The sequence below is a fragment of the Fukomys damarensis genome, unplaced genomic scaffold, assembly GCF_012274545.1.
Source record: "Fukomys damarensis isolate Sample0158 unplaced genomic scaffold, DMR_v1.0_HiC HiC_scaffold_33, whole genome shotgun sequence".
NCBI classification, from domain to species: Eukaryota; Metazoa; Chordata; class Mammalia; order Rodentia; family Bathyergidae; genus Fukomys; species Fukomys damarensis.
Window position 1 is genome coordinate 27,308,330 of NW_022900945.1, and position 13,706 is coordinate 27,322,035.

The 13,706-nt window shown below is 43.7% G+C and overlaps 1 protein-coding gene across 1 annotated transcript in view; it reads right to left on the reverse strand.

Annotated features, from left to right (window-relative positions):
* The window catches only part of Abca4 (ATP binding cassette subfamily A member 4), a 235,303-nt gene extending 227,302 nt beyond the window's left edge, over positions 1–8,001 (reverse strand). Inside the window, 1 exon segment of the mRNA XM_033758165.1 lies at positions 7,936–8,001. Coding sequence (XP_033614056.1) covers positions 7,936–8,001 — 66 coding nt within the window.
* Between the last annotated feature and the right edge of the window lie 5,705 nt (positions 8,002–13,706).

Consider the following 13,706-nt stretch of genomic DNA (forward strand, 5'->3'; position numbering starts at 1 on the left):
GAACCATCTGCTTGCCAGGCAGGTGCAGCGCTACTGACCTACATCCCTGACCCATCTTGCTTCTTCTTTTTTTCTGAATCCTCCCCTCCCTTTGACTCTCTTCACCTCCTTATATACAAAAGCTTTGCTTTCAATTTTTCTTCTGTTTTTTCTTTTTTCTTGTTCTTTCTTTCCATCCTTCCTCCCCTCTCTTCCTTGGTCCCCTTCTCATTTAAGGATTTCTATTTCCTAATATCTATTATACATTTTAGTCCTTATTTCCCCTTTTGGTTTTTCACACTAGAGAAACAATATGATTTTTAAACATGTGCGTCTCTGTTTTGTTTCTTTTGTTTAAGAATATGGTCTCAGGGTGCACCCATTTAGCTATAAATGTCCGAAACTCATCCTTGTCATAGTAGTACTCTGTCATACTAAAAAAAAACCCAGGGGCAGGGGATTTAGCTCAGTGGTTCCGCAGCCTGCCTCGAAAAGGCAAGTTCCCCAGTTCTATACCCCCATACCAAAACAAAACAAAACAAAAAAAAAGCCCACATCTTTATCCATTCATTTGTTGATGGGCATTTGGACTGTTTCCTAGATTTAGCTATTATAAACTTTGCCGCTATAAACATGGGTGTGCATATATCCCTGTGGTATAATGCTTTTAATTCTTTTGGGAAGATACCAAGAAGAATAGCTGGGTCAAATTGAACCTCTAGTTTTAGTTTTTTGAAGACTTTCCACACTGATTTCTGTACTGGTTGCACCAGTCTATACTCCCACCAACAATAGGGAAGCCCCCCCACCCACCGCACAGCCCCTCTGGTATTTGTTATTGGTTGATTTCTTGTTAGGAACCATTGTTTCTGGGGTGAGGGAGAATTTCAGTGTTGTTTCCATTTGCATCTCTCGGATGACCAGGGAGGTCAAACATTTTTTCATGTATTTATTTGCCATTTCTACTTCTTCTTCTGAAAAGTATTGGTTCATTTCAGATGCTCATTTTTGGACTGGTTCTTTAAATTTGGGAGTCTGATTTTTTTGAGTTCTTTATATATTCTACATAGTAGACCTTTGTCTGAGGGACAGCTGGAAAAAAATTTTCCCACTCTGTGGGTTGTCTCTTCTCTTGGTGGCTTCTCTTGCTGTGCAAAAACTTTTTAATAAGAGGAGATCCTAGTTGTTGATTCATTGTGATAGCTCTGTGAGATTGGGGTTCTGTTCTTAAGTCATTGCCTACACCAATGTCTTTGAGTGCTGTACCTATTGTATCTTCCTGCAGATTGTTTCTGTTTTAATATTTAGAGCTTTGATCCATTTCAATTTTAGTTTAGTGTATGGTGAAAGATATGGGTCTAGTTTTAATGTTTGGGAAGTAGAAAGCCAGTTTTTGCAGCACCATTTATTAAAGAGGCTATCTTTTTTCTAGTGAAGGTGTTTGGCCTCTTTGTCAAAAATGAGGTGGCTGAGAATGTGTGGAGTTGTTTTTGCATTGTCTAATCTGTTCCACTGATCCTCAGGTCAGTTTTTTCCCCAGTACCATGCAGTTTTTATCTAAGTATCTTGGTAGTATCACTTCAAGTCAAAGGTTGTGATGGCCCCTCCCTTAGCTTTGTCATCCAGAACTGCACTTGCTATCCTAGGTCTCTTCTGGTTTGGAATAAATTTTAAGATTGTTTTTTCTAATTCTGTGAGATACACTGTTGGAATTTTGATTGAGATTGCATTTAGGCTTTTGTTGTTTTCCTTCTGAAGAATGCAAATAACCTCTCAACAACATGGTGGATAATATAGGAGGTATTCCATATGTTTGTTCCTTTCCTGCTAGTAAGAATAAACTGTGTTCTGTTGTTTTTATTAAATGGTCCTCTGCTAACCAAATATAACAAATCAGAAAATAAATTGGTGGGATAAATGGATCACGCATTGATGAAAAAGTAAAAAAATGTTTAGGGGTAGATGGTGATAAGCATTTGTAACTTTTTTACAAATATTTTATTCAAAATGTATCTAATGAAGATGTGTTAGAGGAAGTATACACACAAATACAGGTAGAAGAAAGGACAGATACTCCTTCCGGTGCTCATTTTTCAGGGCTCCCTCTACATCTTTTATAAGGTGGCAAAACACCAATATTGGGCAATCCCCGCCTAATGTTAGGGGACTGACCCAAAGCATACTCGGCAGCTACTGGAGTGTTGCTGGTGACTCCATGGCCTGGATGGAATTCAATGGAACCTGCTGGGCCTCTTCCCCAGTCAGCCTTATCTCCCTATTAACATCCTGATCTCTAACCCACAAAGCAGCTGCCCACCAGCAGCCTGTTTTCCCCTGTCTTGTTACTTCAGGGTCATGACTCTTTCAAGTAAGTGGACCCTACCTGAGCTAGAAGCTCCCTGAGGGCAGAGACCACATCTGTCCTCCACTGTGATTCTAACTCCCAAGGCAGGACTCCTAACAGGTTCCCAACAAATATTTTTGGAATGGGTGAGACTGTGTCAAAACTAGTCTAGGAGGCTTCTCCAGGAATCTAGAGGTGGCACGGAGGCACAGGTTCTCAACAGTCTGCAAATTTAACCAACTACACTCCTAAATGCATGTATAGTGACTCCTTGCTTTCCATTCTGAATCCTCCCTTTAGTGGGCAAGTTGGGGAACAGGTTCAACAAGGTAGCAATGTAAGTGACAGGTGCAGGTGATGAAACTGGAACTTGTTCCCTGTGTCTTCACCTAGGAAATGAGACAACCAGTCCAGATTTTTCCTATTTGACTCCTCCTAAGACAATTGCATGCAATGTTGGCTTCCTACCAAGTGAGTCTTCTTCTCTGCACTGTCTGTCTGAGAGTGTTTTGGTATGTTAAACACTAACGCTGATATGGCACTGAAAGAATCTGGATTACAACCACTTTCAGGCTTGCTTAACCTCTGACCTCTGAGTCTGGTGGGTTTTTTTTAAATCTATGAAATGGTAGTATTTTGTTCTGCTGTGGATGCTGAGGGTTAAGTGCAGATCACTGTGGGCCATGCAGAGGTTCTATCCAACCTGCTTTTCTCAGCTACATGACACTGTGTGACCTGCTCAACCTCCCCATGCTTCAGCGCCATCTGTGAAATATGGGTAATACCAGACCTGCCTTCCAGAAGCGTGTGATAATGAAATGAGTTAATAGTGCCAGACTCAGAAAACAGTCTGGCATAAGAAGGTAACACTCAATAAACACGCGCCACTTATTACTGCCTGAGGGTCACATAGGCACTGAAAGTGACAGCGCATTTTACATTCAGATGAACAAGGAAATACTGTTAAATTATCTGCAACCACTCAAGCCTGATCTCGACTCACATTTATATCTCTTCCCTTTCTGGATTCTGAGCTGTGCAGCTAACTACACACTGTCCCCTGCTCTGCATGTAAAGAGGGGCTTGCAGGGGCTGGGATTTCCAAACCCGTGCTGGTACGTCCTACCCCTCTAGGAAATGCCTGTCAGATTCTCCCAGTCACTCTCTCATGCTTGTACGCAAGGCCTTGTGGTTTACAGTGCTCCATCGAGGGAGGCGGGATCAGAATCCTCCTTTCCTCCTTCACTTGTCGGTCCTGAGACGGGTACTGCTGTGCCCGCGTCCCTCTTCACACTTGTGAATTAGGGCTCTGTTTTCTGTCCATAATCCCTGCTTCTAGCCTGGAATCACATGGGCTTCTCAGGCCGTGCTCCATGAGACATCAGGGTTGTTTTCAACACTTCTTGGTAATTCCAAAATATGCAGCACAGGCTGAGAGCCACCGGACCAGGTAGTGGCTGGTAATCTTCAGAGAACATTTGTCAAGAGGCCAGTGTTATCGTTCTGACTGTGAGCCTGTGATGTGAGGCAGTGGCACCTCACACTTCACTCCCTGCGCAAAGCCCACCAGGCCTTCTCTCCCAGCCCCGAGGGGCCTCACGGCAGCTTCTTCCCCTCCCCCAATCCTGCGCCGCACACCCCACCCGGAGCGGCATCCTTGTCCTTGACGCTCAACTGTGTGCAGCCATACCCTAGGGAGAAATTCCGCAGTGTAATTAAAAACATGTTTTCGGAGCGGCTGGGACTCTCCCACCCTTTCCCTTTAAACATGTCTGTAACTTTAATTAAGCCCAGTCCAAGCTCAGAAGGGGTCCGTGGAAATTTTTTCACCAAACTGGTATTTCCTTGTTCTCCTCTCCCCCTCCGCTCCTCCTCGCTTTACCATTCAGTGCACATGGGGGAGGAGGTCTGGCAAGGGCAGAGCTGTGCTTTTTAAAAACTTAGCCAGTTCGATTTTCTTCCCTCCCTCTCTGTTTTCAATTTAAAAAGGGGCAGCCAGGGCATGAAATGAGCTGCACCATTCTCCCTTCTGCTCCGAGCGCCCAAACTGGACTCAGCCTGAGCAAACCCCGCCAGGACCTGGGCGCTTGGAGCTGCTCCGCCTCCCTGCACCTGCCACGTGCTCGGGCCTTGATGCTGGGTCCAGAACTAAGGGCTACAGCCTGGGTCTGCAGTCCAGGAAATGATGATTCCCCCTTTGCTCAGAAGTCCCCTGGCTTCTTCCAAATACCAGTCCTGACCCAGAAGTGGGGAACCAGGTGGTGACACCAGAGGATCTCAGCTGTGAGTTCTCAAGAGCAAGAGGCATAAGTAATGATCTTTTAAACCCTCCCTGCTGGAGCGCCTGGTCTGCCGTGTGGGTGGATGTGTGTTGTGTCCTTGTAGTAGGAGCGCTCTAGTCACGGGGAATGATGTGAACGAGAAGCTCTCTCTTTCTGGGTTCCCAGAACTCCCCCCTTCCCGACCTCCTCCCATGTTTCCTTCTACTCTACCAGCTTCACTCATGCGTCTGCTCAGAAATTATGCATGGGAGCCTCTGTCCTGCCCAATTCTGAATTCTGTGAGTGAGAGCTATGTCCAGTTCAGCTTGGTACAGGGCAAACATACACCTCAGTCTGCCAGTTGTAGTATTAAGTTTGCATTTATTGTCCTAGTGGACTGTAAATAATCTGGCCACTCTGCCTTGATGATCTCCATGACCAGCTTGTTAGGTAGGGATGGACACAGGGCATTGTGAGGCACGGCATGTCTGTCTGATGTCATGTGTGGCTGCAAGCCCAGGTCCAACCCGCCAGTCACTAACCCTTCCTTCAAGCCCCCGTTGCCTCATCCATACCCACAGGGACAGTAAGGAACTGTTGTGAGTGTTAAATGAAGTAACTGATATAGCTCCGTGCCAGGCTTTTAGTAATACTTTTGACAAATGTTAACAGAGGGAAGGAAAAAGAAAAAGAGGGTGGAGAACAGGAACCCGAAGACCTCAGTCTTATGCCCTTGGGATTGGAAGAGGAAGAAATGAGGGAACTTGATATGTGTTTTCACATACCCTGCTCACAACAGTAAACTCCTAAAACCATGGAGATTAGAGGAATTAAAAACCTAGGAGCTAAATTATGGGCTGAGTGCATTGTATTCTTTTTACAGTCAGCATTTTCTAAAGGCAGGAGTTTCAAGAACTTTGGAAGGAGCCACAGACCCATCCTAGAGCTGCCAGGGGCTCTGAAGGGTGCTTCCATCCTACCCAGACATGCTGGAAACCCCTGGATATGGCGCCCCTCTGGGGACACAGCAGAGTTCTCCGTTGCCAGGTCATCAGTATGGCATCCGAGGAAGGCCGGCCCAGACTGGGCCCAGCCAGGGGAGGGGAGGTGGCTTCAAGCCAAGGTTCACAGCTTGTAGGACTCCATCCCCTTGGGGAACACATCATGGAGAATACAGAGTTCCTGAACAGGATTACCTACTAGGCCAGGGAAAGGTGGTAGAGATTCCCAGAGCACCCGAGCCGAACCTGTCTCTGGAAATGGAGTTCTTTGTAAGACCAACACGCTCACCGCAGGAGTGGAGTCACTAAGGGCTAGCAGCTGCAAGGCTCAGGTATATTTTTTGAGAGCCATGAAGAGTACAATGAGAATGAAATGAACTATGAATCTTAATTTCTTATGGGATGGAGAGAGAAGACAGGAAGGAGAAAACAGGGACAGGGAAAGACAGGCAGAGAAAGAGAGTAGAGAGAGACAGAAGGCAAAGGCATATTGAATGTCCCTTGGCAACCCACAAACTCCATGCATCTTGGGGACAGGGACTGGATCATTCATTTGCCATCATGTACTCTGTGCCTGGTATTGCCTGCTGAATATTGTTTGTTGATTGACAGAAGAGTGAGAAATAATAAATTTAACTATGGGTCTTGTTTGTAATATGTTAATTCAAAAGAGGGAAAGTTACTGGAAGGGATTGAGCCTCTGATTATGTTGGCACTTGGTTCCTGGGGACCACAAATAACTTCAAGAATCATTTGGAATGACACAGCCCTGACAAGGCAGAACAGTGGGAGGACAATGGCGTCCTCATAGATGCCTCCTCCCCTCCAGCCTTCCTGTCCTGGCCAGCCACACAGGCCTTTTAACCATCCCCATGCGCAGTGCACTGTATCCTTTGCTGCTCCCTTTTGTGCTGCTTATTAAGTCTTTGCCTCTCAGTTTCAAACTCAGAAGCCAGGGTTGGGTCTGGGCCTTCGAGACCCTAGGCAGCCTCCTCACAAATCCTCACTTCAGCTCTTTGTTTTTTTCTTAATTTTATCTTCTTCCTTCTTTCTCTCAGCCCTGGGGTGGGAGCTGAGTCTTGTGATTCTGCCTTAGTGTTTTCTGTCACCCCCTCAGTTGCCAAGCTTTGTGCTTAGCTAACACCTTTCCATACTCAATTTTCTCTGACCAGACCCTGAGGGCTTCGGTTCAGATGCTCCACCAGCTGGCCCGTTTCTTCCCTCACATTCCTTCTGATAGCCAGGAAAACCCCTGCATTACACCATCGTGAGCTGAAGTTTGGGACAAATGTGATTCTGTTCTTCCGTACAGCTGGCCTCCCTTCCTGTCTTCTTCCCGGTCTCTGCTTTTCTATCTTTCTAATCTCAGCCCTCCCCAGCCCTCAGCCTTCCTCCCTCCCTTCTCCCACTTCTTAAGTCCCTCCCTCCCTTCTCCTCAAATCATTTGATGTCTGCAGGACCCTGCAAGACTGTAGAAAGTACATCATTTCTTTAGAGTTATATACCCAGCCCTTAACCTTTCCCCCTCAAATTATACAAGTCAGTTGCATTTACATTACATTTTGGGGTTCCCTGGTCTCCTATGGGTCTTGCTTGCTCTTCTCAGAGGACACCTCACCTATGTCATTTTATATTTCTCTCGATCCCAAAACATATTTCAGATTTTCCAAGCCATTACAGAAGCCAGTCCAGGGGGAATCTGGGTCTTATGCTTTTAGGCCCCTTTTCCAGCCCAGCCCCATGTTTGTTCACTGAAGAGGCTCAGGAAATGTCTGTGATGGTTGGTAATGCATTGCACTTACTAAATCTAGGAGGTCATCCATTCGAAAATGCACTGTTATTTCCCTGCACGCCAAAGAAAGAAAAAAATATATCTGGTTAAACTGTGATTGATTGTAGGCTGCATTCCAATTTCAGAAATTTTAAAATGTGAGAAGAGTGCGTCTCCCAGAATCAGGGAAACAGCCACCACTGAGTTTGGTAGCTTGACAGCGGCTTTTTGACTGGCTCTGAGGCTGCTCTTCAGAGGTTAGGATTCTCCTCCCTGGGTAGTGCGGGTGCTCAGGAGCATGAGCTGGCAAGGAAGGAGAGAGGGAAAGGCCAGGAGCGCACTCAGGCAAGGAGGGGCAAGGGTTGTGACATGGCGGAGGAAAGAGAAGCGTGCTGTCCCATGAAGGACACTTGTTAGAGCGGCTCCAAGGCCAAACAGCTGAACAGGGCTTCAGAGTTGAATGACGACAAGCCCACAACTCCTCGCACCCTCTCCTCCTCATCTGCATGCCTCACCCTTGCTTTCCACCTGTTGACTCGCTCCTCACCTCCCTTCTAGACAATAGGTAGCAACCATTACCTTTTGCCTTTTCCGCAGGGTCCAGTTCTTCCAGAGCAAAAGCTGTATCTGTCTGGCAAAGCCCATGCTGGTGGTCACACAAGGACCCGGGGGTCACCCAGAACTGAGGCTCACGGACAGCAAGGAACGTAAATGTCACTCTGAGCAACTCTGGCTCAGGCTGCTGTGTCCTTCTCTTGGTGATTAAAGGCTAGTTTTCTCCTCCAAACATAATCCCTTTTAATTACAGGTAAGCCCTTTGTCAGGGAGAGGAGGCCGACACTGTGCTGGCTGCTTTTCAGGAAGAAAGAAAGAGCCCTATAAGACACAAATGGCTGAGCACTAAGGAAACTGAAGTGGGGGCGTTAAATAGGAAACCAAGATCCCAGGAAGCTTTCTCCCATCAGAGAGCCTCCTGGGGTTTCTAAGTTGGATGCCTTTGGATATCTCTGACCTTTAAGTTTAGGACAAAATTGCTTTGCATTACTATAAACTGGGCATTCGTCTTCATAATAGCCTAACATGAATTGGTAGCCAGGGTTTGATTGCCCCCTTCAAGTCCCATCAACTCACTTGCCAGAACTGAAGTGGCCCTTTTCTTTGATAGCTCTTTATCTTGCTCTATAGTGACTCTAGGCCAGCTGATCAATGAGTCATGGCTGCCTGGAGCTGTGTTGAAAAATCACTGGAACACCTCCTGCTCAGCAGGGCAATCTACAGTTGATTAGCAATGTCTGGCTCAGGCTTGGGCATGAGGAAGGGTGCAGGTAGGTTACTTATTTTTATTCTGGCTCAGCAGGCATGTGTTGCTAAATAAATTCATCATCATGTGATAGATTTGTGACGCTTCACTATGGAACTTTTATCTCTACCTCCTTCAATCTCAGAATTTTTTTCTCTGAAGGATTCTAAAGACCTTTGAGACTTCAGTGAGGTGGAAGAAGAACTGTAGAGTTGGGATGGATAGAATTGGTGATCTGATAGAGACAAATCTTGGAAAACTTAAGGAGTGTTGATGGACACCATGAGGGAGTTTAGGGTGTGTTTGGTGGGCCTTCCAAGAAGAGAGAAATCGTTTCTGCTTAGCATATTTAAAAGGCTCCTTGTAGGTAGTGGCATTTAAGATAAGCTTTAATAAATTGCAAAATAACATTTTATAACACATTTAGGGTTTACAAACTGCTTTTGCCTGTCTTATCCTTGCTACAATTTTGCAAGGTCGCTATCTGTTCTGTTTTACAGATGCCAGATCTGAAGCCAAATGAGAGTAAGTACTTTGCTCAGGATCATACGTGGTGACTGAATTCATGGGCAAGTAAGTCATCTATACTCAGTGCAAAGACGGGAGGCAAGAATAGCTTACCCTGCCCAGGAAGATCACAAGCCATGAAGCACGGCTGGCATGAAGGGCATAGGTGGAAGACGCTAGAAGAGAAGACTAGAAAGGGAGAGAGAACAGACTGAAAAAGTTGATGATAAGAATTGATTCAATTGAAACTTACCCAGCACGAATGCTCTCTGGGTGACACACATGTGAGGCACCCCCAAATATAAGCAAACTCTGTGGAAAATCATTAAGATCTATTGCATGCTAAAGAGTATGGGTTTTAAAACTCAGGAAGAGGCGAAAGATTGGAACTTAATGGCTGCCAAGAGTAGTTAGTTTGCTGTGCAGCAGAGTGCATGTGTTGGAAGGGTGTCTGAGGAGAAGCTGAGAGCCTGAGCAAGGGCAGTGACAGCCATGATGAAGGAAAGGGGAGGGACTGGAGTGACTGGAAGCAAAGAGAGAGCAGGGCTGGGTGACTTATTGGAAGCATGTGCTGAAGGATAGGCTAGTTAGAATGATTGAGACTTGGGTAGCTGGATAATGAGCTGCAGCAAGGCTGCTCCTCACTGAGAGGCCAGTGGAGGGTAGGAGGAAGTGAGGGAGAAGATGCACTGAAGCTGAAATCCCTGTGATAACATCTGGGAGGAGGCACTCAGAGGCAGTTGACTATTTGGGTCTGGAGTAATGAACAAGTTGAGTACAGTGGCTCATGCCTATAGTCCCAGGAATTGGGAGGCTGAGGCAGGATGATCACAAGTTGGAGCCCAGCCTGGGCAACTTAGGAAGATCTTATTGCAAAATAAGGTATGTGGGGTAGGGGGCTGTATATGCAGCTCAGTATGAAGTTCCTGGGTTCATTCCCCAGTAACACCACACACACAGACACACACACACACACACACACACACACACACACGACACACAGGCTTCTAGGATGGAAATAAGGTCTAGGGAATCATCATCACGCAGGTGGAAGATTAAGCAAATTACTCAGAGAGGATACCTGGAGACTCTTGGGAGACTCTGGAGTTTGCTGGTGGACAAGTACAGCTTATGAAGGAATGTGCCTCCATTCAATACCCAAAGTGAAGAAAAAAATCTGTAGCCATCTGGTATCAACTATGTAAATTGTGTTCTATCAAAGTTTTAAATGGTTTACTTTTAATTGAGTTAGAAAAGAAAAAATTAAATTATGCACACTTCATTATAATTCAACTGACGATACTCTAAAATCCTGATCTAACTGGTGTTCTTGCCTGAACAAAGGTTTATTGGTGCTAATACTTTCTCTCTCTCTCTTTTTTTTTGTGGTGTAAAATATACACAGCACAAAACTTAGCCATTCTAATCATTGTCAACTGTGCAGTTTAGTAGTGTGAAGAACATTCATTTTGTGCAATTGTCACTACTGTCCATCTCCAGAATTTTTTTCATTTTGTAACACTAAGACTGCTTATTCATTAATCATAATCTTTAAGTTTTTTCCATGTTGTAGCATGTTGTCTTACTCTGTTCAGGCTATTATAACAAAGTACCATGAACTGGGTATCTTATAAACAGCAGAAATTTATTTCTCACAGTTCAGAAGGCTAGAAAGCCTGAGATCAAGACACTACCGGATTTGATAGTCTGGTGAGGGTCTGTTTTCTGGTTCACAGACAGTGAACTTCTTGCTGTGTGCTCACACGACAGAGGAAGTAACAAGAACCTTTCTTGAGCCTCTTTAAAAAGACACTAATTGCATTCATTAAGTCCTTGCCCTTGTGACTTAATCTACCCCCAAGCCCACCTCTTTTTTGGTTTGTTTGTTTTTTTGTTTGCTCCAGGGGTCGAACTTGGGCCCTTGAGCTTGTGAGGCAGGCATCGGAACCACTGAGCTACATCCCCAGCCCAGCCCCATCTCTTAATACCATCACACTGGGGGTTAGGATTTCAACATAGGAATTTTGAGGAGGTGCATTCAAACCACAGCACATATGACCAGATTTCTTTCCTCTTTAAGCCCAATTTCCACTGTATGCATTTACCATTTTGTTTAGCCATTGGTCCGTCTATGGTCATTTGAATTGTTTCCATCTTTTGATTATTGTGAATATTACTGCCGTGAACATGGGTGTACACATGTTTTCTTGAGTCTCTGCCTTCAGTTCTTTGGGGAATATACCCAGGAGTGGAAGTACTGGTCAAATGGCACTCCTATGTTTAGCCTTTTGAGGAACCACTGTACCATTTTCCATTGCACTTGTACCATTTCACACCCCTGCCAGCAGTGCACAAGTGTTCCAGCTTCTCTATATCCTGGCCCGTGCTTGTTTTACTGATTTTCTTTTGGTTTTTACAATAGCCATCCTAATGAGTGAACAGTGGTATTTCATTGTGGTTTTGATTTGCATTTTCCTATTAATTAATGATATTGAAGATGCTTTCAATATTATAGCTATATTTAGATGTAGATTTTTCCCTCCTAGACTTGCCACAGTTTTTCTCAAGTTATGTCAAAACACAATCCATGTTCTCGGTTTTCTCAGGTATTTCTGAGAATATGTCTAGTTAGTCAAGGATGCTACTGACAGTACCTGTACTTTTCATCTTCATAATTATCACTGCTAACACTGGTTGATCAGGGTAACTCTGAAATTGATATAAATGTAGAAAAAAAAACTAGTTTCAAGCTAGGACTCTGCACATGGATTGAAAGTTACGAAGTTATGTGATGGACCACAATAATTTATATTTATCTTTAGAAGGACAAGTAAGTCAAGAAAAAGTGTGAAGTTTTAACGATATTGTTCCTATTTTTGAGAGTTTCAAAGAAAATGCAATGTTACAAAGAAAGAGGGATTCTGTTACTAATACCCATTATTCTTCCACCAAACACTCAGTATGGGAGAGCATTAACTTGTAGCTTTTATTCTATTTGGAAAAATGGATAAGTAAGATGAACTTGAGGCTGCTAAAATTCTGAGGTAGAGAATACATTTGAGAGTGGAACAGATCCTCGCCAGACATCAAATCTGCCAGCATCTTGATCTTGGGCTTCCCAATTTCTAGAACGGTAAAAAATACATTTCTGTTGCTTATAAGATACCCAGGTAATGGTATTTAGTTATAGCAGCCTGAATAGATTAATACAACATGCTATAGAACGGATGAAAGTTAATACCAATAGATCACCATTAATTCACTTGAATTAAGCTGAGGAAAACAGAATTTCTCCAGAACACATTATTGGACATTTTGTATTGTTTTGAAAATAGTAATTATAGATATGGTGGGAAGGCATTATGAATTTATGACATGAGAAAAAAGGCAGTATGGGGACATCATAATATAGAATAGGGGAAAAATATCTGGAATTTTAAAATTCCAGTTCATTTCCACCAAATTCAAGACTAAATCATTGAGCATTTAAAACCTGAAAGTCCTTTGGTCACCATCAATAACAAATATTTCTTCAACTTTTTCAATAACACTTAGACAATAAATTGTACAATAAATAAATACTAGATTACTTAAATTATGCATAGAAAAAATACACCGCTGGGTAGAAGCTGTAAACAGGTTGGCTGCCTGGGTCACTAAGACCTGTTCTTTTCTAAGGGTGACCCCAGTGCCAAATGATGGCTTCATTATTGTCAAGATGGGAGAAAGGAACACTTCTTCATTGCTGGTGGGAGTGCAGACTGTTGCAACCACTGTGGAAATCAATATGGAGATACCTCAAAGAACTAGGATTAGAGGTCCCATTTGATCCAGCTATTCCTCTGCTGGGTATCTTCCCAAAAGAATTAAAAGAATCATACCACAGTGATATATGCTCACCCACATTTACAGTGGCACAGTTTGTAATAGTTAAAATTTAGAGACAGCCCAATTGCCCATCAACTGGAGACTGGATAAAGAAGATGTGTTTTTTATTTGTTGGTTTGCTTTTTAAATAAAATGGAGTACTACTCAGCCATAAAGAATGAGAAAGCTGAGATTTTGTTTTGTTTTGTTTTGTTGTGGTACTGGGGAATTGAACTTGGGATCCTGCCTTACAAGGCAGGTGGCAGAACCACTGAGCTAAATCCCTGGTCCAAGAGATATTTATAGCTAAGTGGATGCACATTGAGGCCATACTCTTAAATGAAACTAATAAGACACACCTGTGTAAATATGGAATAGTTTCTCTGGTGTGAAAAACTAAAAGTGTAAATAAGGATCAAAATATATAATTGATATTGTGTAATAGGAAGAAAAGGTTTAAAGGAAGTGGGAGGGGTAGGGGACAGGGAAAAGGGAAAGAAAAAATACGTTAAAAGGAAAAATATGGAAACAATGTCTTTGTAAACAGGCAAGGGTGGAGGGGGTAAAGGGAGGGCTGGAGAATGGGGAAAAATAAGAACCAAGATAAGACTTGTAAAGGTACAAGATCCCAATGATGAATGTAACTGTAATGTATGCCTAAAATGTCAATAAATGT